Below are 25,038 nucleotides of genomic sequence, written 5' to 3' on the forward strand. Positions count from 1 at the left end.
CGAGCCGGGGCGCGGAGCAGCTCCAGCCCGCGATCCCCCTGGCCCAGCCGGGTGTCTCCACTCCCTCTCCACGTCGGGGAGGCGGAGGGAAGGAGGGAGAGAGGGAGGGGAAGGGGAGGAGGCGGCCGCCGCCGCCGTCCTCCATTTTGTGGCGGGGGCAGAACCGCCGAGCGCGGCGCTGCCCGGCGGAGGGACGGGGCGGGGAGCGCGGGGCGGGGGGGGCGAGCTCCGCGCTGGCAATTAGCGCTAATTAACGGAGGGGGCGCCGCGGGGACGGGTCAGGGTCTGGGGCCCGCGGGAGGAGCGGCGGCGGCGGCGGCGACCGGAGCAGCACCAGAAGCAGCGGCGGCGGCGGCGGTGGGGAGGGGAGCGGTGCCGCCGCGGCCCCCGAGGGGCGGCTGTTCACCCCCAGCCACGATGGCCGTGGGCGGCTGAAGCAGCCCCAGCGCCCTCCCCCGGACGAGGTAAGGGCGCCGGGGGTCCCGCGGGGGCTGCGCTTCCCTTCGGGAACTTGGAGGGGAGGGAAGGAGGGGGGTGGCGACGGCGGCGGCGATCCCCGCAGGAATGCCCGGGGCGGGGGGACCGAGCCGAGCAGCCCCGAGACAACAGCGGGACCGTCCCGTCCCGTCCCGTCCCGGCGGGGCGCGGGGACCCCGGGCCGGGCCCCCGGTGTGCGCGTCCCGGGGGAGCGAGCGGGGGGCGCGGGCGGGGAGCGCGGGGCTGGTTCTGCACTAGTGGGTGTGCCAGGAGACGGCTCAACAGGTCCCGACACATTTCTCTGAAAACTGTACTTTGCGAAGGCGATTTTATTGCAATCCGGCTGTTTTAAGTATTTGCAGCGTTTTCCGCCCTTGGGCAGACTCGCAGCTGATTTTTGACACGTTTCCTACGCTGCATGATTCGCTGCCTTGTTGTTTTTTTTTTTTTTTTTTTTTCTTTGGGCGTTGGGGAAATTGTCAGATGAAATTGACGTTCGCCTCTTCGAAATTTACCGATTACCCCCTCGCTCCCCTTCACGTTCAGAAGGAAGAAGGCAGCGCTGGACGTATTTTTTGTGTAATTTCTGTATTATTTTTTTTTTTTTCACCCCCCCGGTCGCTGTCGTGTGTCCACCTTAAGCAGCGCCGCGCTTTTGGGGGTGCCCCGTTCCCGTTCCGGGCTGGCCGCGGGTTCGGTTGTGCCGGGACAAACACGGGCGGGACCCCCGGGCCGTACCGAGGGTACCGAAATCTCCCGGTTCTGCGGCGGGACGAGCTCTCCCCGATCCACCTTAAGGTTTTTTTCCACGTGGGGCCCTTCCGTCGGTCGCAGCCTTAACTTTGCCCACAGAAATAGCGGCGGGGCCGGGGCTGTGGCCGTGTCCCTGTGCCCCGTGAGGAGGGCACTGCGGCCCGGGGAAAGGCCCAGCACCGTGTCGGAAGTTTGTCGGAGAATTTACAGCGTTTCTCCAAATATTTATGCTCCCCGCTGGAAAAAAACAACAACAACAACAAAAAAAACAACCCCAAAACCGTGTAGCAAATCCAAACATCTGAAACTTACGAGGTTTGTGTTCTGTGTTCGGGTGTGTTTGGAGAGGAGCCGTGGACGGCTAGAGTGCTGGAAGCTAATAAAAATCCTGCTTTATTTTTAGCTAGGTTTTATTTATAAATTTGAGATGTGTTTAAAGAATTATGCGGGGCTGGCTGCGAGATGGGTGGGTTGTGTTTTAACACCGAGCCCTGTGGCGAGCGCTGTGTTTGTGGTGGGGAATGCCAAACCGCGGACCTGCTCTGCGAGGGGACAGCTCGCTGGGAAAGGTGGCAAATGCCTTTTTCCCCTGCTCAAGGTGCGGTTAAACACCTAAATTTACCTGGCAAAACTCCTAACCCTTTAACAGTTCTTACAGTTCCTGGGTGACAGAGCTGGAGAGTGCGTGCAGCGATGTCACGTGCTGTAGCTTCATCCCGACTTGTGTGCAGGCAGACTTACCCCTTCCTCCAGCTTTAGCAAAGCTTTAACGTGCGTAGTTCCTCCTCACTAGGCACAAAACAAAACCTAGAACTCCGGCAAACGAGCGCACTGTGTTTGGGAGACGTGGCACGTGTCGGCCCGGAGCGTGCCGTGCCTCCGCTCCCACTGCAGCTCAGCCAGGTTTGCCGGGCGAGCGATTCAGACTTTTTGTTTTAAAGCTGTTGTTAATGTGTCCGTGCTGTGCTGACTTTGACTGCTTCTCGTCTTTTCATAGTCAATGGTAAAGTAATGGATTCCAAAGAATTGCTTAACCCGTTGGATCAAGACGAAACCAGGAAAAATGCACTCATCAGTACCAAAGGAGGGATTGTGATGGACTTCCATCCACCCTTCAGGGGTGGAGCCACTGTGCAAGCCCCTGTGTCTACATCTCCTCTCCCCGCATCTTCTCAGTCACAGTCCAGTCAGCAACCTGCTTTGGCCGACTTTCCGAAAGGATTAGGAAACAATGTGCCTCAGCCAGACCTTTCCAAGGCAGTGTCGCTCTCGATGGGACTGTACATGGGTGAAACAGACGCGAAAGTGATGGGAAACGACCTCGGATTTTCGCACCAGGGCCAAATCGGCATCCCTTCTGGAGAGACGGACTTCAGGCTCCTGGAGGAGAGCATTGCGAGCTTGAACAAGTCCTCGAGCCTGGCCGAGGACGCCAAGGGAGCGGCGGCGTCGGAGGCGCCCGATTTCCCCGGCATGGCCGGGCGCGGCGGCCCCGCCGAGCCGGCAGCTGCCGTCCAAAGCCAGGTGGGCTCCAACGGTGGCAACTTGAAGTTGTTCTCTGAAGACCAAAGCACCCTGGATATCCTCCAGGATCTGGAGCTGCCGCCGGTGTCGCCGGGCAAGGAGCCCAACGGGAGCCCGTGGCGGCTGGACCCGTTGCTCGATGACGGTGGCTTGCTGTCCCCCATCTCCGCCGACGACGCCTTTCTCCTGGAAGGAAGTCTCGGCGAAGACTGCAAGCCTCCTCTTTTATCTGACACTAAACCTAAAATTAATGACCGTGGTGACCTTTTACCCAGTTCCAAAATGCCAATGCCTCAAGTGAAAACAGAAAAGGAAGACTACATTGAACTGCATACTCCGGGCAGCATCAAGCAGGAAAACACGAGCCCGCTTTACTGCCAGGCCAACTTCTCCGGGTCGAACCTGCTGGGTACGAAGGTCTCGGCCATCTCCATCCACGGAGTCAGCACCTCTGGGGGACAGATGTACCACTATGATTTAAATACTGCCTCGCTCTCTCAGCAGCAGGATCAGAAACCAATTTTTAATATCATTCCGTCTCTTCCTGCCGGGTCAGAAAATTGGAATAGGTGCCAGGGATCGGGGGACGAGGCATTGGCTCCGCTGGGAACGCTCAACCTCTCTGGCAGACCTGCTTTCTCTAATGGCTATTCAAGGTAATTAGTTTTTGTTGCTCTTTATTAAAACGCTACAAGTGTGTTTAGCACAACTCCATGCATGCTGGTTTGTGGCTTTTTTTTTCCCTTTTTTTTTTTCCCTCCTTTTCCATTCGGAATGTGTGGCTGATCAGACGTCACTGGGGAATGTTTATCCCACAGTACAGCAGCAGCTTTAAGCAACTACTTGATTATTGGTATTAAAGGGGAGAAAAGTGAAGGGGAGCTGGCATGCTCTAAAAAGTAAATAAATAAAAATAAAACTTCCAAGATGCAGCCGAGAGGGAAAATCGAGTACGTGGTAGCAGGATCCACACACAGGCAGCATGGAAGGAAGTATTTAAGTGTGTACAAAAGCTCCTTCGTTTCCAGGGGTTAGAGGATCAATCACTGTGGGCTTTTTTTCCTTCCTAGCATTACTTAAATGTTATGCACAAAAATAACTTGGTTGCTGGGTAAATTTCTAGAATTACATTTAAGCTGAACTCGAGTTTTCGCTGTGCTCGGTATCGCATTTACCTTACATGGACAAGAAGATTCCGAGTGGGAAACACTCAGCACTTGTTCAATAACTGCCTTTAAAGAGATAAGAATATTTGCAGTCCGACTTAAACACACCTGGAATTTAACTGGGAGAAGAGCAGCAGGAGGGGAGGTGTGGGAGCTGGTTCCTACCTGTGGTTGTGTTTCCTGCAGTAATGCAGAGGTGCAGCAGCTGCAGGGAAGGGCTCCTGGAGGAGCAGCGTGGCCAGGCCAGCTCTGGGCCACCAGAACAGTTCTGCTTGCAGGGAACAGCCAGCTGTGTGTGCCTCAGCTGCTCTGGGTTTAACCAGCTCCTGGCACAAACTGCGTGTGGCTCCACGGACGAGGGAGGTTTCGTGGAGTCTCTTGGAAAGTGGCTTTGCCATTTGTGCCTCTACAGAACCCTGGTATTTGTTTGTAGGCTTCTAATGAAAGATCTGGTTGAACATTCTGGGTTTTATTGCTGTGCTGACAATTGGATCCCCAGGGTGTTCCCGAGGCTCTCCCTGCACGATGTTTGCTCCATTTTCCCATGGTTGGAATGAAGTGTGTGAGGATTTCTTCTTTGCTTCGGGAAGACAACTTTTAGCTTGCTTTGGTTCTCAATTTCTTTCGTAGATTTTGATTTCTGTCGTAAATATTTTCTTTTTATTTGAAGTGCTTAAAGCAATTTGTAATGTAAGAGATCCAGAAAAGAAAATCAAAAATCAAAATCTGTGGCTTGATTGCACCTTGATATGTGACTATTGAGCGTGTCTTACCATTTATTTCGACAGAGAAGACATGCTGTGTGCTAACCTTTGGCATAATTAGCCCAGTTCTGTGCTCTGTTCAGTTTGTTTCATGGGGATTTTTTGGGGAGTTTATTTCCTCTGCTCTCACTGTATCTTTAATGATAATCATAAACTGTGTGTCAAAGCAAGAAGCGTTTCAGCATCGGGGAGGAGGATTTCAGGGCCAGTTTACATGAGCAGATTGCCCCCAGATAATGGAGATGTCACTTTAGAGGATCGTTCTGGGGAGGTGCTGCCTGGGCTGGGCTGTGAGTGGTGACACAGATGTGTGCCCAGATGTTGTGTCCCGAGTGTGATCCTGGAGGGATGGGAGCCCCTCTGGGCCGTGGTCCTGGGGAGAGGTTCTGGTGCTGTTTGGGGCAGGGCTGGCAGTGCCCAGGGCAGCTCCTGGAGCATCCCAGCCCCAGCTGCCTCCTCCAGTGCCCGGGGTTATCCACGCCAGGGCTCCAGCATTGACATTCTTGCTTCCTGCAAGGTCATCTTATATTTTATTGCTTCCTTTTTGCTGTAAGATAATGGATTTTTTTTTTTTTCTTTATGGAATGTGTGAAGAATTTCGAGGTGGCTCCTTGTTGCACTTTGCATAAAAATGCATTATTCACAGCGTTGGGGAAGCTGTTCTTACTTCCCGAGGATTTTTGTACACTTCAACTACAAAGTCCAGTTCTAAAAACGGCATTGTTTGGGTTTGCTTTATTATTTTTATTCTATAACATTCAGGCAATTCCATCTTCCTTTTTACAGTGTTTGAGGTATTAATGAGCCCTGGGCTTGAAGCAGGAATTTTCTTTCTTCTTGAACCTTGCCAGAAATATTTGGTCTAAACTGGGTTAGTTTAAGGTGATGTATTGTGGATTTGTTTGTTTTTCTTGCAGAAGACTTAACAAAATTGGCATTTGTTTTAGAAACAAAGGAAGGACTCTCTTGCCAGGTTCCCGTGGTCTGGTTTTTTTAAGGTACTAAATGTGAGAGGTGGAGGCTGGGATTTTTGAGAAGCTTCAGGTTCCAGGAGGAAATACTTTTTGGTATTTGTAGAATTATTTGTCTACTAATAACATACTAATTGTAGGCTGAACACAGGGGAGGAAAAGCTGCAGTTCAGCCCTGGTGTTCGGGTTGTGTTTAATCTGCCCGTTTAATGGGAAACTTGGAATGTCCCTTTTATCCACTCAGGCTGGAATTGGTGTGGTGCCATTTGTGAGTGGTTTTGCTCCTCCAGGTAGCCCAGCATGAAGCTGGCTTTAATGACACCACTGATAATGAAGCCCAGGGAAACCAATCAATTGCAGTGAACTGCAGGAGGGATCCAGAAGCTAAGGAGCAGAATGCAAACTTCAGGAATGTGATTAGTGGGGATGAATTGGCAATAATCAATAAGGTGTGGGTGGAAGAGCCTGTTGGTGCTGAGCTGCTGGAGCCCTGAGCTGCAGCTCCTCAAACTCCAGATCTGAGCAGGGGAGAGGCTCTGGATGTGGCTGGGATCACTCTGGGACCTCCCCTCTGAGCAGGGAATGAAGGTGGGCAGAAGAAAAGGGATAAATTCGGCTAGCAGACAGTTTACCTTAGATTGTCCTTAATGGCAGTGAGACAGCAGCTGGAAGAGGAGCAGGTTGTGCTTCACTGGAGAGTTGGAGGTTTGCTGGCGTCCATCTCTGATGGGATGTTCTGTGATTTATTACACAAACCCAGGGAAAACTGTTCCATTTCAAGGAAATTATTTTAGCAACGCACACTCCTGAGGCTTTTGCATGGTTTATAAATTAAATCCTTTGCTCAACTCCTATTGCTCTGACTTCCTGGAGATGTGGCTTGTTGTGGGGGGAGTGAAGGATGCTGAGAACCAGCCCAGCAATGCAGGGTTTGCTCCTACAGCCCAGGATTCACAGAAACTGGGCCCCACTGGCACTGTTATGGCTTCTCTTGTTACAGTTGAAATCATTCCTAGTACTTCAGCTCGTGAGGGATAAGGATCATTAAGGAAGTTGAAGAAAGGGCAAGAGCTGAGCGAAGCCATTAAAGAGGAGGAGAGTCTGGAAGGAGGAGAAGTTTCTGTGGCGTGGAAGCCTTGCCTCCCAAAGCTCCCCTTGTGCCCTTCACTCTGTCTCTGGGGTTGTGGGGCTCAGGTGCCGTGTGGGAAGGCAGGCAGGGAAGGGATTGTGGCAGAGGTCGCCTGTCCCTTTGTCTTTGTTTCCCTCGGCCGCTGGCCAAGGCTTGGCAGGGCTGGCTGACTCAGCAGAGCAGCGTGGATGGCACATTGCAGTCAGGGCCTTTGCCATGCTTGTGCTGGGATAGAAAACCCAGCCCTGGTGCTGGGAGGGCTCAGGGCTGTGATTTGTCAGCTTGGTGTAAGGCTGTGCTTGGGGCTTTGGCTCTGGAAGTGCGTGGCTGAATAATCCAGTTGTTGTGGCAGGAATCAGGAATGTCCTGCAGAATGTGCTCTGAGGTGCTGTGGGAAGGTAACTGCATAAAGGAGAGGTCGTGTAAGATGGAATCCACTTTTCCCAGCTTGGGCTGATCCTCCCATCGAGCTCATAGCCAAGGAGGTTGTTGTAAGTCCAGTCCAAATGGTTGACTTCTGCAATTTTATTTCTCCCCACAGTGATCTCTATTTTAAACTTAATTCTGGCTTACAAAACAGCTTTATTTTTGTTGTCCATACCATTAAAAAAAAAAAAATTGTCTCCATGGTTAAACCCCTTGTACTCTCCCACTGCCAGTGCAGGCAAAGCTGTGGTTGAATGAGTCCTACTCACGAATCTTCTCAGAAATGTGAAATACAGATATTATCCAACATTGTATCACTCCTACATTGTATATTTACCAGGCTAAAGATCACTTTTACAGGGAGAGCAATTTATCTAGAGGGAAGCAAATTTCCCTTCTGCCTTGGAGTATTGCTGCTCATTCTGGAAATGAGCAAGTCGTGCATATTCTGTGTGTGTGTGTAACTGCAAACTGGAATTATTTCTGCTCTTTAAAAGGTTCCCAAGTCCTCCTTGGACCAGCATTCATTTTTGGGGTAGTTGAAGTCTGCCCAAGGTGCTGCTGTAGTGTCACAGATGCACTCTGTGAATGGTTCCCATGGCATCAGCCTTGAGCAAACAACATCCCAATAAAATCCTGTTCTCAGCCCAAGTTAGGGGCAATGGGAAAAGCTTGTAGTTACAATTACCTTGGCTTTGTGCTGTTAAAATAACTGAGTGTCACCTCTGGTGTAGAGAAAGGAACCTGGAAATGCCTTTGTGATGAGCTTGGAGCTCAGAAGCACAGAAGTGTGTGTGTGTGTGTGTGTGCAGCAGGGTGGGTTTTGGGAAAAGCACCTGGCTGTGCTCAGTGCTGTGCACCAGACCCTGCGAGTCTGGGTTAAACTCTCTCTGGTTTCCCAGCTTTTGTCTCCCAGAGTCTCAAGTACACACAGATTTTAATCTTATTTACTGAAGAATTAATGTGTGGCACTGTTGCATGTCCAGATGATTGTTCTCATCCCAGGGATTTTCTGGCTGATTCACTGTAATAAGAGATCCATTGATAACCATTTGTAGCAGCCACTGTAGTGTGAGATCCATTGATGCCCTTTTATTACACAGCTTTTGCTGAAAGAGCCCAGGCCCTCGCAGAGCAGGAGTTAATCCTGTTCTCAGTCTGGGTTCTGGAAATACTGGTCAGATGCTGTCAGTGGATGGCCTCGTCCCCCTGGGACAGGAGTGAACCAGTACAGCTGGAACAGATGACACACGCAAAAAAAGAATAATTTCATCTCATTGTCTTGGCTCTGACTCCAGAGCAGCTCTTTTGGGCTATGTGTGGGAAAAAAACAAAACACAGAATCGAGGCTTTCTGTGAGGCTGTGACCAATTGTGGCTGTGGCAGGCTGGTGACCTGCAGGGGAATGGGGCAGGGGAGTGTGACAGAGGGGTGTGAGCAGAGGGGTGTGAGCAGGGAGATGTGCCAGAGGGGTGTGAGCAGGGAGATGTGGCAGGGGGGTGTGACAGGGAGATGTGGCAGAGGGGTGTGAGCAGAGTCACCTGCACAGAGTGAGCTCCATCCATGGCTTGGAGCCCTCGGTCCCACAGGCTCAGGGGCAGCTGCAGGCTCTGGCCATGCAGCTCCTGCAGCAGGGGTGGCATGTCCCCATGCATAAGCAGGGGTGTGACTGTGTCCCCAGAGGTGCAGGCTTGGCTGGGAGGACAGTTCAGCACAATTCCTGTGTCTCTGCTGGGGGTTTTGCTCCTTACCTGCCCTTCACTCCAGTGAAGGTGTTGTGCCTGTGCCTCCCTCGTCCTGGCCTGACTCAGCTTCCAAAACCTCTGCCGTGATGTTTCCTGCTGGGATTCCATGCCTGGCTGAAGCTGTGCCTCCCTGTGCTCCAGCCATGCCTGTACTGTTTGAAATGGAGCTGTCAAACACCCTGACACAGGATTTTCCTCCCCGTCCCGCTGGCTGTGTCACCTCTGTGTCCCAGAGGTGTCTGGCAGGAGCAGCTCCAGCCCCTGTGGCTCAGGGATTTGTAAAGCCTGGAGCTGGGCTTTGGAACGCAGGGATGGAGACGAGCTCAGGTTTTTCTGTGCTCGGGTGTGAGACTCAGGACACGCTGTTACTTAGCCAGGATGTCATGTAGAGTTCTGTAATCCTGCTGCCTTAAATCAATAATCACCACAATTGTGTGGGTTTCTGGAGGAAATTGTGCTCTGCAGAAGTCGTCTTGACACGGTGTGTGGAGAATGTTTCTGTCCCAGCCAGTGCCACCAGTAAACCTCCAGATTCCAGCTCCACCTGTGGAGCTCCCAGTCCGTGCTAAATCTGCCTAGAAAATTAAAATCCTGATGTATTTTGGAAGTTAATATCCCACAGGCTGCTGATGCTTTGCTGTGGGGATGTCATGTCATGCACAACTTCCCCTTTTTGATCGAATATCTCGGGTTTTGTGAGATTGCAAAGGCAAAAGTACTGTTGGGGAAGGATTCTAAAATAATGATCATGTCTTTCTTGAATTCAGTTCACTGCTACTGTAATTTAGTAAAGAAAACTAGTTTCATATTGGATTTTACAGTAATACATTCTTCATACTATTTGTAATATGTTTGTACAGTTACTGTGTGTCAGAAAACAGCTGGAGATCATCAAATTTCTGCACCACGGTCACACAAGATTTAATACGAAACTTGTGAGCAGCAGGGCGCCATTTACTCTTGTGTTGCTTTATTCAGATACTTCTTATTTCTCGTTGCTTTTATTTGTGTAGCTGAGTTCAAAGTTAGAAATTACTGCTCAGGACAGGACTTTTTATAAAGAAATGAGGGCACAAACGAGTTGTTTGTTGTCTCACAATAGTACCTGGGGAACTCAGAGATGTGCTGTAGAGTCAAAGGAGGAGCAAATCATGAAGTATCAGTGAAGTCTGTCATTTATTCAAGAAGCAAATAATGGAAGTGATTTCACAGCTCCCTGCCTTGGTTTTCTTTTTTCCCAAGAAACCTGGGAGAGGTCCTGTCACTGTCCTTACCCAGAAGTTCCCTTGTGCTGCATTTCTGGTCTTTTCTGCAGTCTGTTCTCATTAGGAGCTTTGCGGGCAGGGGTGACCTGGGGTTTTTTGGGGTGTGTTCCTGTCCCTGAATGTTGGAGTCCCTGTTCCTGCTGGCACTCCTCATGGCCAGGAGGGGCTGGAAGGGGGTGACCTCTGTGCTCACAAGTGAGCAGTGTCTTGGCCACGTCTCGCTGGTGACAGGGGTGTGAAAACAGGATAGCTGGGGTTAGAAACCCTGTGAAATTTTTAGAAAATGAGGCGTTGCTCTTGGAAGGGACTCCTGCAGCCATTGCCCAGCTGTGTGAACTGGCTGTGACAGGGCAGGGCTGCCATGGGTCCCTTCCTTCCCAGCTGGCCATTGGGAAGGATGTGGCTGCTGGTCCCTGGTGTGTGTGCACCTGGCCCTGCTCTGTGTATGAAACTCCACATTTTATTTATGATTTCAGTGCCTTTTCAGTTGGTCGGATGCTGTAAATTCAGAATTTTAAATTTGTATTTTAAACCAACACCTCTATCCACAGCCACACTGTCCATTGCTGTGTACCCATATTTTTTTTTTCTCTTGCTTTTTTATTTTTTTCCTCAGAGCTTCTGTTACCTCTCTGAAGCAATAACTTCCTAAAGCCATCAGCAGAGCTTTTGAATAAATCCATGCTGAAAACGTGCACGTTCTGCATGCACATGTGTGGATTTGTTGTGCAAGAATGCAGTCCAGGCTTGTTAACTTCAAAAACAAAAACCAAAACTGAATAAAGAAAAGAACTGGCAGACTTGATGTGGATTTCAGTTTGCATCTTGATTTCAGTTTCCTATCCCCGGCTGTTGTTTTCTCTCTTGTATCTTTTTCTGTGGGTTACTTTTGCTCCCGGGGCCTTTGATGGTTTATTTTGCCTGTTGAATTTCTGTTAATCTTGTGTTCTGTATGCATTGCTCCCAAACCAACTGTGCTGTCCCCATATGAGGGTGGTGTAGGTGTAATTAGACTTTTTTTTTTTTTTATAATGGACTCTGCATCTCGGTACTCGTAAAACATGGGATTAGAACACAAACCAATATGAGAAAAACAGTGTCTGAAAACCGACTTTTAAAACAGCTTTAAAAAATAGAAATCTTAAACTTTGAATGCAGAGTAGTTTTTGGATGCTGAAGCTGTATGGAATTTAATTTCTCTTCACATCTTCATTTTAGTAAGAGAATAAATGTTTCATACATGTTTATTGAAAATACAGCAGCTGGGGGATGCTGGTAAGGATTGGCAGTGACCCCAGCCAAAAGCAGTGGCCTTTGGGGCTCCCTCACCTGGCCCTTATTAAAAAGTCATTTCCAAAAAGAATCATTTTGGTGGGAAAAGCCCTCCTGGCCCATTGAGTCCAAGCTGGGCCCAGTCCCTGCCTTGTGCCCAGCCCAGAGCACCGAATGCCACGTCCAGGTTGCTTTTGGTACCTTACTGGGATTTCCAGACATGAATTAAAATCAGTTTGTAGAGAATGATCTTACATCCTTGCCTTTTGATTAATAAATGATGTCATCTCTTTTGGTGGAAAAAAAAAAACCAACTTGTAATTCTTTTGGGGTTATTTGCTTTGACCAAATGATCCTGATAAGTTTGGAAGAAAAGTGCAGGTTAAATTTGTTACATTTATTTGCTGCAGCACCAAGTGGAGCTGTGATCCTGGATCCCAGATGGGCTCTCCCAGCTGCAGTTTTAATCCATATTTCAGCACAGGCTTTTGCTCTGACCTACTTTGTCCCAGCCCAGGCTTTTGAGAGGTCCCTTGGCCACCCTGGCCGTGGGGAGTTCTGTGCTGTGGGGTCTGAGTCCTGCTCTGGTGGGAGTTCCTCGCTTTCATTTTCATGTCACTTCATGAATTCTGCCTTTCCTGGACACGTGTTTCTGCTAAGCCCCACACATCTGCCATTTTCTGAACTGGAAAGGAAGCTTCTCTGACACCTTCTTTTTTAACAAAACCCATCTAACAAGTTCTGTGCTGACTTGGTTTCCGTAGCTGGAGAAGACAAGTCTGTTCTCATGCGGTGCCAGGTGATTTGCAAGTTCTGTGCATGATTTGATAAAAAAAATTAGTGCTGAAACTCCCTCGTCTAAAATGTAAGTGTTGTAAGAACCTGAGTGCTTGGAATTCTGTATTATGAGCAGCAGAGCATTCCTTTTTCAGCTCTTACTGAAGGGAGCAGTTAATATTAGGATGCCTGCACGACAACATCCTGAGTCATCCAGATACTTGACAGCTACTTTCCAACCAGAGCAACTGGTTTGACAAATGAGCTTGGACTTATTTTATCTCTTTAAAGATAAATCTTTAAAGGCTCTTTTAACACGTTAAAGGTTGGGACATCTGATATTTTATTAAATAACAATCTGGAGGTTTCTAAGTCCACTTATTTTTGTGCCTGAGCTCGTTGAGTGTTGCAGATCAAAGCCTGGCATAGCAGTGGGGAGGAGGAAGTGACTGGGTTTCTATTCCTGGCTGACCCCAGCCTCGGAACCGAGGAAGAGCTTTAAAGGAAATGCAGCATTCAGCTCTCTGAATCTTTCCAAGTATTCAGAAGTGCTACCAGCACTGGCTTCCTGCATGTGGTGTTTGAAGGCGTGGACATCTTCAAACTGTCCTAATTTCAGAAGGAAACAGGGGGTAACAAGGGAAGCCCTGAACGTCATGGAAACATCAAAACTTGCAATTCCAGATTTTATCCAAAACATCCATCCTATTTTTACCTGGCAGGCAGCTCTGGCTGGGAGGTGGCTGGGAGGGGATGGCTGGAGCCCGGTGGTGCTGCTGGCACAGGGTCTGGGCAGGGAGGGCTCCATGGCTCAGTGATCCCCTGGGCCGGGGGGCTTTGCCCAGCAGACTGGAGGAGCTGCCAGCCCTCAGGGATGTCTGCAGTGAACCAGAGCATGGCAGGGCTCTGCAGCAGTGTGGGTTGGCAGCCCAGCTCTGGCCCTTGGGGCTGCTGTAAACCTGTAAGGTCACTGAGCATGTGGAGGCTCTTGTGCAAGAGCTGCCCTTGCTCCTGGAGGGAGATCATCCCCCCATCCCTGTCCTGGGCTTCTCTGAGCTCGTGGGTGAGCTGGAGTCCAGTTGGCCTGAATGGATTGGAATTGCTTTTTCTCCTTCCTTGAGGACTTTAACACAATTCCTTGCCAGAGGCCATTTCAGAGGAAAGAACCCAACAGCCCCTCCAGGCTGTGGTGGAAATGGAAGAGCAGATCTGAGGATGTGGCTGAGCCTGGAGAGCTCTGCCAGCACAGAGCAGAGGGGACAGGAGCTCCAGCTGGAAAATGTGAGGCTGGGAACCCTGGGAATATTATCTGTGCATTGCTGGGAGCTGCAAGGGCTCTGGGTTGTCACTGCTCCTCTTGGGACACCCCTAGCTCAGGGTGTTGTCACCAGGAGGGAGGGATGGAGGATGGATTGATGGATCATGGATGGATCCATGGATGATGGAGGAGCTGTGGCTGTGCTTGGTGAGCCCAGCACTGCCCCTGCCCTGCTGCCCACTCCTGAGTGGGCTCGAGGAGCTCCTGCCTGGCTACCAGGGCACTGCTGTGGGTGACTTTGGCTCCAGTGCTCAAGAATTGTCCCCAAATGAACACCCGAAATGGAGCTGGCAAATCCAGGGTGGTTGTGGTGATGTCTTGCTGCACAACACTTTTTCCTTTCCTTGTTTTTGATAGTGGGACATTCACGTGTGTGTATTTCCCCCACCCCATGTGTTAAATTCCATACTTCATTTTGTATTTAAGATTTCCAATAAATCCAGATGATTAGAGGAAACAGGCTCTTCCAGATGCTGCCTAGGGAAATTCCTAAGGCCTTGAAATCCATCTTTACTTCTTTCATGCTGTAGTCATCGTTCCAGGGACATCTAGGAAATTAAAATCTTCTATTATAAAGATGGGTTACTCTGTCACACATATTACCATCAGTAGTTTCCCTGGCTGTCCCTGCTGTCCCCACACACTTTGGGTTGCTGTACCAGCTCTGAGAATGTTCTTTTCCCTCCTGTGCTGCTCCCACAGGTGTGCCACCAAAAGCAGCCAGACCTCAATTTGGCAGAAATCAATTTTTTTTCACTAGTTGAACTGCAGGGAGATTGTAGTAAATAGAATAAATAGGAGTTTAATAGAATGAATACAAATTTGTAACTGAAGTGTAATATTTCCAAGTATTTTCTACAAACACAGCAAGAAAGAACGTTAGTTGTGCAAGAAAAATGAGAACTTGACCATGTTCTGGCCATTGCAGTAGTTTATTTTGCTTTATTTCCTGACTGCCAAGGGTAGGACTCGGTGCTCTCCTCTGGTTAATCATTCTTTCCCGGCGAAGGTGATTATGTTTGCTGCTGCTGTGTTAACAATGTGCTTCACACTCCTCATTTTGAAGGTGCATTAAATCCCGGGGGGTTCCAAGGTGAGAATTGGGGTGCTGGGACCAGGCTGTGGTTGGGGTGTGGAGGGGCAGAGCTGGGGGACCCCTGCTCAGACCCTCTGAGTGTGTACAGTACATTGTGTTTCTGCTGTACATCTCCCAGGGTGATGATGAATCCGGAGTTTTCCCAGAATTGTAGTTTTAGTGAATAAAGCTGTTCTCGATGCCAGAGCAGGGAATGGTGTTGGGAATCCTTTGCCTGTTGCTGCCCTGAGGGGTTTTGTAATTCTTTCCAGTAGAAAGTCGTGGAGCAGACACTGCAGAGCATTAATTGCCCGGGCTTAGTCTCGCACAACGTGTGAAAATTAGCAGTAATGCAAACAGGCTGGCAGTGGCACGCTGCACTGGGAAACATTGTGTTAAAATGACAATTACTGGCTTCTGCAGTTGTATTTTGAAGACCTTTTTGTGCCCTGAGTGAGACCAGGCAGGGAGCAGCTAATGGCTCCATCCTCTGTGGCTGCTGCTTTGCTCTCATTTCTGGAGCTCAGGCTGGCAGGGCTTTCAGATCACAGAGTTTTTTGGTGTCAGTCGGTCTTGGGGCAGTGCTGTCCTTGCTGCAGTTCGGGCCCAGGGGTGGCAGAGCTGTGGCCCTGCAGCCTGGAGCAGTTCCTCGAGGAAGAGCTGTGCCACCGTTCTCTGTGCCCTGCTGACACTCCCCTCTCACAGCCTGTCTCTTGGCCTGAGCATTTGAATTTCTTTGCACTCTTTGGACCTGTTCAAAGCAGGTTTGAGTTGTCACCTGCCTTCATTCCTCCCTTTACAGCATCACACTCACCGAGCTGCTGCTGTCTGGGGAGAGGCTGTGTCTGTTACCATCCTTCATCTCCAACATTGGACTCAAATATTTGATTATAATTTTGTAGCACTGACACATTCACCTTTTGTTTTGGATCCCTGAGTTGATGGAGTCTCTACTTCTTTATTTTTTTTTCTAGGTGCAGTGAAGACAGGATCATAGAATGGCTTAGCTTGGAAGGGACCATGGCAGGGACGCCTCCCACTGTCCCAGGGTGTCCCAGCCCCAATGTTCAACCTGGCCTGGGACACTGCCAGGGATCCAGGGGCAACCACAGCTGCTCTGGGCACCCTGTGCCCAATCACCCAAATTCCCACCTAACCCTTCCCTCTGGCAGTTTAAAGCTTTTGCCCAGGCCCGTGTAAAAAAGGAAAGTGCCTTTTGTCTCCTTCTCAGTAACCTTTTGCCAGTCCAAAATTCAGCTTTCAGGCCAGTCAGTGTGGATTGTGCAATTGCCTTTGATAAATAAGCAGAGTCTGGGTTTGCATGTTGGGATCCACTTGGTGAAGCCTTTTGGCCAGTGGAAGCTGCTTCTTCATCCTAGTGATGCCTTTTTCTGTTAAAGCACCAATTGTGATTAAATTAAATGTATGCAAATACATTTTACATTTTCTGTTATGAAACTTGTCCTTGGCTTAGAAGACACGTGCAGAAGGCCTGTGTTTGATGTTTGATGTTTTTAGAGAAGCAGCATGCTGGTTTTGTCTCAGGGCAGACATGCAAACGTCAGACAAACACTTTGAGTCCCAGGTTTGGAGGCTGTTGCTCAGTCCCGGGCTGTGGGATGGGATTGGGGTGTGTGGATGTGAGAGATGGGCGAGCACAGAGTCCTTTCCTCGCCAATGCTGGGCTGTGTGAGTGCCCAGGTAAAGGTGCCCGTGTCCCCTGGCAGCCCGTGTGCAGGCAGGGCAGGGTGAGCTGCTCACACACCCCTGGCACAGCCCGGGCTGCGGGTGTGTGTGTGCCTGCTGGCAGCCGGGCTCTGCAGGACTGCCAGGATGGGCTGGCAGAGCTGGGGGCTCGGCACAAAGCTTCGTGCTTTGTGTGACTACAGGGGAGGAGAAACTGCTCGGGAAAGGCTCCGAGACAATTCCCAAACGTGCCGGGGCTCCAGCCTGGCACAAGGCTGAGGTGGGACCGGACACCAGGACTGTGACACAAATGTCTGTGAACAACCTTCTGTGTGCACCGCAGGACTTGGCTTTTGGAATATTTGCCAGCCCCATCAGCGGGGTTTTTTTACACTTGAATCACAAGATTAAACTTAAGTCTTTCACAGCTGAGAGCTCCTGGGAGGAAGCAAACATCTGTGCTGTGTGTCTGCTTCAGGTTTGCATTGCTCTGTATTTGTGCTTGCTGAGGAGCACAGAGTGCTGAAAGCTGGACTTTTCCATGGAGGGCATGTGCCCAGCACCGTTATTTCCCCGTGCTGCTGCAATTCCTGCTTGTGTCTAAATGCTCCTGCTGGCTTGATAGAGAAGAGTTTTAATTTGACACCGGATTCTTTACTCACTGTATACATTCAGAAGTGAGCGTAGTAGCCATCAGCAGTGAATATTTTTATTATTGTCTGCCTTGTTCTTCCTTCCTCTCTGCCCAGAAAACTCGGTTCTTTTTTGGATTCATGGATAACTGTGGAGTTATCAGTGCTGAGACAACAAGTAAACACGTACTGTACACGGGCTGCTGGCCAGCTGGCCCTGGCAGCCGGCAGCTCGGGACTTGCTTTCAGCCCCAGAAGAATGCCTGTTTGCTTGGTCATTTCCTTTCCTTTCAAATACAAAAAAGAAAACTTTTTTTTTTTTTTTTTTTTTTTTCCTCCAATTAGATTGCTTTCCTGGCCTAAATATTGAAATTAGGGAGAGAGCTCCTCAGATATTGGGGGCTCAGGCGATTTGGGAGGAAGCTTTAGAAGCCCTCAAGAAACAGTCGTGGGGATGCTGGGCTGGGAAGTGACCAGGCTCAAAATTTATCTTTTTTTTTTTTTTCCCTTTCTGTGTGGGGGAGTTTTACACTGAATTTCTGTCCCTGGCTGCATTGTTTTTGGCAGCTGTGCCTGTCCCCAGGGAGGTGTTGGGGCACACAGTGCCCTGTGTCCCTGAGGAAAATCCCCTTTCACCAGGATGTTTTCTGCATGTTTTGGGCTCCAGGGTGGGGAAGGCAACTCAGAATAGGACCTGGAGCACCCTGGCACATACCTGGCCACAGTACCCTGGTGTTTGCACCACTGTGACTGGTTTTCTTCCAGTATTTGAGTGATCACATTTCTGTAATCTGGAGTTAAAAATGGCTGTGCTGTAGGCTGGAGAATAATTAGACTGAATGCATGCCTGTAATTGATCTTTTTGCTGGTTATTATACTAAAGATCTGCCAGGAAATTTGCTTCCTTTCCCGCATCCCTTTTCTTCTCCCCTCAAAATGTGCTCAGAAACTCCAAAATAAAATCCTTGTGCTGGGAAAGCCTCAGCACATGAATCGAGGCTCGTGGTTGTGGCTCCCTTCTTGGGCCAGAGGAGGATTTTTTCAAGGGCACCAACACAATGTGTGCATTATTCCCTCCAGCTCGTGGGCCCTTCAGCCTGGGATGATGTATGGGCAGGTTTGGCTGCCCAGGGGGGTTTGGGTCCCCATCCCTGCAGTGTCCAAGGAATTCCTGGATGTGGCACTCGGTGCTCTGGGCTGGGCATCAGGCACAGCTTGGACTGGATGACCTTGGAGATCTTCTCCAGTTAAAATAATTCTGGGATTTTGATGGCATCCTTGCACCAGTGTTCCATATAGCGAGGAATTATCATGGGGTGTTGGAGTGAATCTGCTTTTGCAGGGAACTTCACAGCCATCATTTCTTCCACAGCAGCCTTGGATATCATCTGTGCTCCTGGCTCTGGTTTGAGGTCAGAAAGAACCAGAGGCTGCCTTGGCAATGGGGCTGAAACAGCAGCTCAGGTGGTTTTGGGGTTAATCTGTTTATTCTACAGAACCCCATTTCCAGCTGAGTTTTATCTCTTCCTCTGCTGTTGCCTGTCCATGTAATGCAGTTTTGCAATAGCAGTTGCATTTCTGGCACCTTCTGGGCTGGTTTTGCCTCCTTGGGGTGGCAGAGGTGCCTGTGCACTCCCACCTGCCTGCCTGCAGTGCTGGGGAGTCTGGGCTGGAGCACTGGGATGTGTGCAGAAAGCCTAAAGAGACATTTTGGGAAATCAGAATAGCAGAGGCTTTCAGGAGAGTGAAAGCTGATGGTAGGAGCCACCTTCTTTTCCTCCAATAAATGTCAAGTAAAATTCTTATTTTACACACCAAGGGTGTGGGGGAGCTTGCCTTTAAAAAGTGTGTGAAAACTTTCTTTTCATGTTGTAATTCAGGACTGAATTTAAAGGCTGGTTTGGAAATCAATAATACTTAGTGGAAACTGGTTTTGAATATTTTGAATGGTTTTCTTCATTATTAATTTTCCATTTGAGCACTTTAAAGCCTATCAAGTCCATTTCCCGTCTCCATGATCACTCTGAGATTACTTGGTGGTTTCTCTGATCTTCTCAAGGCCTTGCTTTCTGTAAATGACAGTCCCTGTGATATTTATAAAACTGTTTTGTTGCTTTTTGTTTTTTTTTTTTTTTTTTACTTGGTGGTGTTATTAAAAAACGTGGAGCTGAAGAAGTGAGTCTGGGAGGAATGGGTTTGGTTATTTCTGACTTTGCAGCACTCTGGGATGGCTCTGGCTGGGGGAAGGAAGAGGCTGGTGCTGAGCAGGGGAGCAGTAACCATGGGTTTATTTGGGTTTATTCCGTGGCTTGGGCCATTCCTGGCTGCAGTTGAGGCTGTCGTGATTCCTCTGCCAGGCTGCCATGTGCAGTCCCTGCAGGGCTTCGGGCTCTGAACACGTCACCTTCCCATAATACACTGAATTTCTGGGAATACCTGCCTGTACATGCAGGTCCTGGTCCTTAACCTCCTGCAGCCCAGAACAGTGGGGCTGCATCGTGGAGCTGGGATTTGTCACCTGCTCTTAGCACTGAGCCATGGAATTTGTTCCTTGCTGCATCAAAGTCCATAAAACCTTTCAAGTTTTTCTTACAAAGCTGAAAAAACACTCCCAGGTCATGGTTTGAGGCTCAGCCTAATTGTGTAATTTCCTTTCAAATACAAAAAAATGAAACTTTTTCCCTCCAATTGAATTGCTTTCCTGGTCTAAATATTAAAATTAGGGAAAGAGCTCCTCAGGTATTGGGTCTTGGGCAGTTGGAAGGAAGCTTTTGAGATTTTTTAGGAGAGGTCTTGCAGATCACAGAGTCCCAGAGTCTCTGAGGTGGGAAAAGACCCCAACACCATCGAGTCCAAGCTGTGCCCACCCTGTCCCAGCCCAGAGCTCTGGGTGCCACCTCCAGGGATGGGGATCCAGACCTCCCTGGGCAGCTCCTTCCATTACCCCAGGCTGAAGACTCCAGGAGCTGGGAGGAAGAATATTTTCTTTTTCAACAATGTTTTCTTTTTCTTTCCTTTGTGCAGCAGTTTAAGCCCATTTTCTCTCCCTGGCTGAGACCAGAAGTGCTGCTTTGTTCTTTAGTTCTTCTGCACATACATTGCTCAGCCCAGAAGAGATTTTTCTGAGAAAAGACAGATTCCCTTAATTGTCAGCCCTTAAGTGGAGCTGAAGGAGAGGTGCCAGATTCTGCAGGATTTGTGATTAAAGTTACAAGAATAAGCAATCCAGGGAAACACTTGTCATTGTCTCCTTGGAAAAACCAAGCTGCTTATCTCCAGCTGAGGTGAGGAACTGCAGCTTTTGCCTGGGTCTGGTATTTCCTTGTGGATTGGTGCAGGTTGAGTTTTCCAGGCTTTTTGGAGCACCACAGCTTCCAAAACACTGAGAAGCAGCAGCAGGAATGGAAATTGCTGGGTCTGCCTTTGTCATGTTATCATTGACTGTATTTCTCTCCTGGTGCTTCCTGGGTTTTCCTCCCAGAACCAGCCAGAGTTTCCATGAGCAGGACAGGGGTGAGAGGAAAATCTGTATTAGAGGTGGGAAAAGCTGGAGGTGATGATGGCATGTTCAGCATCACGAATAAGGAAATGCAAAACTTAAGGCATTTCTTCCTGTCACTTTGGTGATAATTTCTATTCAGTCGTTGGTTAATCTCATCTAAATTCAGCTGTGCAGAGGACTTAAATTTAAGAGCATAATTATCTATAGTTCAGTTTTCTCCATGAGGCACTGAGGAGGAGAAACAGGCTTGGATTGTTCTCTGATGTTCAGTGTTTCTCTGTATTGCCAGGTAAGTGTTCATTAGAGCCATACTTCTAAAATGAGTTCCTCTTTTGGTTCCTGAAGTGAGATGAAATTAATTTGAGGGGCAAAATTGACCCTAGATTCTTTAAAAAATACTTTATTCTTAGGATGTGTTAGTTCTTTTATTTTTCATTTTCTGTGGTGGTGATTTATTTGTTGATAGTCTCAATTATACTTTACACATTGCTTGTTGAGCCACTGAAATGTTATGACTGTATCCATCGTGCATGATCCAGATATTGTTTTAACTTTTAACCTGGTTTGTCCCTCAGCCAGATCCTTTATTACCATGCCATGAGTAGACTGAGTAGTGGAAGTTTCCCTAGGCAGGGTGGAAAGGAAAACCCCATGGATGAATCCATGAAAACTGGGAGCTCCTTTTCTCCTGGAAAAGCACTGGGATGGCTCCAGGAAAGTGGGGGGATCCTTTTCTCCTGGGAAAGCAGTGGGATGGCTCCAGAAAAACAAGAGTCCTGTCCCAGGAAGGGCCAGCACAGCAGATTCCAGTGTGACCCCCCCACTGGCAGCCACACACCTGTGCCAGGTGAATCCCTGCCCACTCAAGGCTTGATTTATCTGCAGGTTTAAGCAGAGCCCTCTGCACACAAAGAGTTAAGTGTGCAGTCAGAGCTGGGTTTGTTCCTGTTGCAAACATTTGTAAGCGTGACCTTTGTTTAATGTTTCTGTGACAGAACATGGCAGTGACATAAGAGCAGTTCAGACACTGCAGGACAGATTTTAGCCTGGAAATGCAGCGAGGCTTTGGTCATACGTGTATTTATTATGTATTTATTATGTATTTATTGCACTTTTAACATACTCCTGGGGCAGCTGCCCCTTCTGGGGGCTGTTGAGAGCCTGGTGGGAGCTCTGTGCTGGTCCCACCTCTGCTTTCAGAGCCCTGGTAGTGCTGGTGTGTCTGGAGTCTCACATGCTGCTCTGAAAGCTCTGTTAAAAACGAGCAAAGATTCAGCACTTTGCTGTTTCCTAGAGGTGCTTTGTTTTGGGATTAATTTCTCTAAAGCCCCACTTTAGAGAAGGGCTTTAGAGGGGAAGAGTGGTTTTGTATTTGTGCTTTGTATCCACTGTGTCAGAGGCCAGTTAAAGCCAAGTGAAATTGTGTTCTGAACTAAAAGTGGTCCTGAGAGTTTGGGAGATGCTTTTTAAACAGATTTGCTCAGTTTTAAGCTCTGTTATGCAGACACACAGATCTGGATGTGAAAGATGAAATGCACCAAGAATTAAATGTAAAGCAGGATCTGAAAGAAGCTTTCCAAGGGTAGAAAAGCTTTTATTTGAGGGAACCTCATCCCAGCCCGGGGGTTTGCTGAGCCCCTGGATCAGTGTCTCAAAGATGCAGCTGAAGTTTCTGGGCTGTTAAAACAATCCAGAAATGCTTGGTGAGCCCAGGATGTTGTGCTTTAGATGGAAGCTCCTCCATGTGCTTTTCATTGGCAAACACGAGGCTTGTGAATGTCAGCATCCCCTGTTGTTGGAGGTGAGGGATTGTTGGGTGTGATTGCCCCTGGATCTGGGAGCTGCAGCACTGCTTTGGTTTGTTCCTCTGGTGCTTGCTGCTGAAAAAGCTGATGGTAAAGCTGAGACCGAGGTAAATGAAGTTGTGCCCCAGTGAGGTCTTCTCAGCAATGTCTGATTGAAATGGATTTTTTTTTTCTCCTTTGCTTTATGTTAATATTTTTAAAAGGTGGGATTGTTGGATTGACTGATCATCTGATGGGTTGAAGGAATTGGCTCGTGAACTTTGATTTTTTTTTTCCTACCCTATGCTGTGTTCTGGCTTTGTCAGATTTTTGTCTCTGATATGCTCTTTTCAGGTGCTCACAGCTTTGAAACTCTTCCTAGCTTCAGCTCAAAAAGCATTTTTTGGTATTCTTATATTGTCTGATTTGATCAATAGTTTGGAAAACTGGTGCCATACCTGCTGTCTCACCTCCTCTGTAATTAGGCTTATGTAAGGAGTTGAGGACTTAAGGACTAATGCATAATCCTAAAACTGAATTAATCACCTGTTTTCTTCAGGTGCTGAGTGGAGTGAGCTCACCCTCCAAACCCAGCCTGCAGTGAATTTTACCTTTCCCATTTTTCAGCAGTAAATTCCCAGTGATTTTTCCATAAGCAATGCTACAGCTCCCTTACTGGAACAGTCTTCAGGTTCAAAACCTGTTGCAGCTGTGAATGCAATATCTACTCCATTGAGTAAATCTTGAGTAATGACCGTAGTTAAAATGCTTGATGTGGGCTGTTGTAACACGTTCTAATTCGGGAAAAAGAAAAGAATTTCCCAGCAGGGAAGTTTTTAATACTTTCCAGAAAGAATGTTGGAATTTTGCAGCAAGTTCAGCCCCAAAAGCACGGGAGGTGCTGTGGGTCTGTCCGTGTGTCTGTCCCTGTCCTGGTGGCTGTGTGAGAGAGGTAAACAGCCCATTAATGAAGTTTACAGATGGAAGCTTTAATTGGGAGGGGTTCCCATTGCTGCTCAGGAAGAGAAAATACACAAAGAGGCAGAGAGGAACAATGTGGCCAGGAAACTGTGCGAGGTTCAGCGAGGAAGGAATGGAGCTTCCTTCAGCTGACAGGGAGGGGAGAGCACGCTGCAGAGGGAATAAAATCACACCAGCAGCTCAGGAGAGAGAAAGAAGGCAAGAGCTAAAAGTGCCATGTGGGGGGAAAAAAAAAACCACAGCACAGAGGAGCCCGAAGCCCCAAGGTGAGAATTGCCTGTAAAGGCAGCAGGAGGGATGTGGTGAAACATCTGTACAGTCTGGAGTGTGTGACATGCTTGCCAAGTGGAAATAAAGGCAGGTGATAACCTACTGTGTGTGCATGTTATAGCAGAAATTGTGGCTGTAATTGCTTAACAGTGTTGACAAAAGTAATTACAGCACTCTACTGGATAATTCAATAAAGTTGACTTAAAAGTGCCTTGGAAATGACATACAATATACACGTCATACATCTGGGGTGCTACTCCTCGCTTGGCCTTCTGAGAATATTACACAAGTTTCTGTGGCTGATTTTGTGTCAATAAACAAACTTAGGACGTACTTTTCTTCCTGTTCATGCGGGGAGGAGTGGTTTCGTATTTGTGCTTTGTATCCACTGTGTCAGAGGCCAGTTCAAGCAAAGTGAAATTGTTTTCTGAACTAAAAGTGGTCCTGAGAGTTTGGGAGATGTTTTTTTAAAACAGATTTTCTCGGTTTTAAGCTCTGTTATGCAGACACACAGATCTGGATGTGAAAGATGAAATGCAGCATGAGGTGAATGGAGAAGAGGAAAGAAAAGCTTTGTGTAGGGTTTCACCGTGCTCCTCCGTCAGCAACTCTCTGGTTTTTAAATCCCCAGGAATTTTGAATTTGCTCCTTGTCTTTCCTGTTCCCTCTGTAAGGTGGTAAAAAAGAATCCCTGTCCTTCTGGGTGACGTTATTGAACATTGCTGCCTGAATGAAGGTGACCCACGGGAGCTGCCCATGGCACTGGCAGCAGCTCACAGTCGTCATCCCTGTGACTAACATCCCAAAATCATCATCAAAGGATCTTTGTCTTCAGCGCAGTGCCCAGGATATGATGTTTTTATTGGTTTTTTGTTTGTTTTTCATGCTCTTGGAAGCTGTCACAAAAGCTGATTCCATCCTGGCGGGTTTATTGTAGCAAAGCTCAGCCTCCCTTCCCACTGCACTTCTCATTAAAGCCAGCCCAGGCTCCTCCTTCCTTCAGCTGCTGATGAAAATAAGTGGATGTAACAATGAATTTCCCTCTTAGGGGATCAAAACCTACTGAGAACGTACCTGAAATTGGAGTGGGAGCACAGGGAGTTTAGTAAACAGTTTGAAAACAGCAGGAATTGAACCTCCAGTACGAATTCCTGTTGGTAAATGCAAATTATCAGTAACGAGTTCATTTCATGTCACATCCATGCGGAAACAAACCAGTTCCGTTTGTGGGAATCTCTTCTGCAGACAGCAGGGTGTCTGCAGTACTGAACCACTAACTTCTGGGGGTTAAATATTCTCATTTTCAGTTGTAGTTGAGCATTGGCTGAAGCAAATGACCAGTGTGCCCATTAACCATCCGAAATTTCAGGAGTATGCTACTGTGAAAAATACAGTTCTCATTCGCTGGTTGATTTATTTTGGGGGGGAAAGTTTGCTTTCCTTCCTACAGATATTTGGAATATAGCAGTCATGTTTTAGACCACGAGGTAGTTTTTGATTTTTTAGCAGTTTCTACTAAAA

At 48.3% G+C, this 25,038-nt stretch overlaps 1 protein-coding gene across 3 annotated transcripts in view; it reads left to right on the forward strand.

Moving 5' to 3' along the window:
• Positions 1–297: 297 nt before the first annotated feature.
• NR3C1 (nuclear receptor subfamily 3 group C member 1) overlaps positions 298–25,038 on the forward strand; it is a 56,569-nt gene continuing 31,828 nt past the window's right edge. Inside the window, exons 1-2 of one of the 3 annotated variants that reach the window (XM_014888295.2) lie at positions 298–464; positions 2,228–3,410. In XM_014888295.2, coding sequence (XP_014743781.1) covers positions 2,242–3,410 — 1,169 coding nt within the window. In that variant the 5' untranslated portion in view covers positions 298–464; positions 2,228–2,241. Of the gene's footprint in view, positions 465–909; positions 1,046–1,433; positions 1,546–2,227; positions 3,411–25,038 lie in introns of those variants that run through there. The other 2 variants (XM_014888294.2, XM_014888296.2) reach the window with 2 other exon arrangements.

Source organism: Sturnus vulgaris, chromosome 15 (assembly GCF_052056855.1).
Source record: "Sturnus vulgaris isolate bStuVul1 chromosome 15, bStuVul1.hap1, whole genome shotgun sequence".
NCBI classification, from domain to species: domain Eukaryota; kingdom Metazoa; phylum Chordata; class Aves; order Passeriformes; family Sturnidae; genus Sturnus; species Sturnus vulgaris.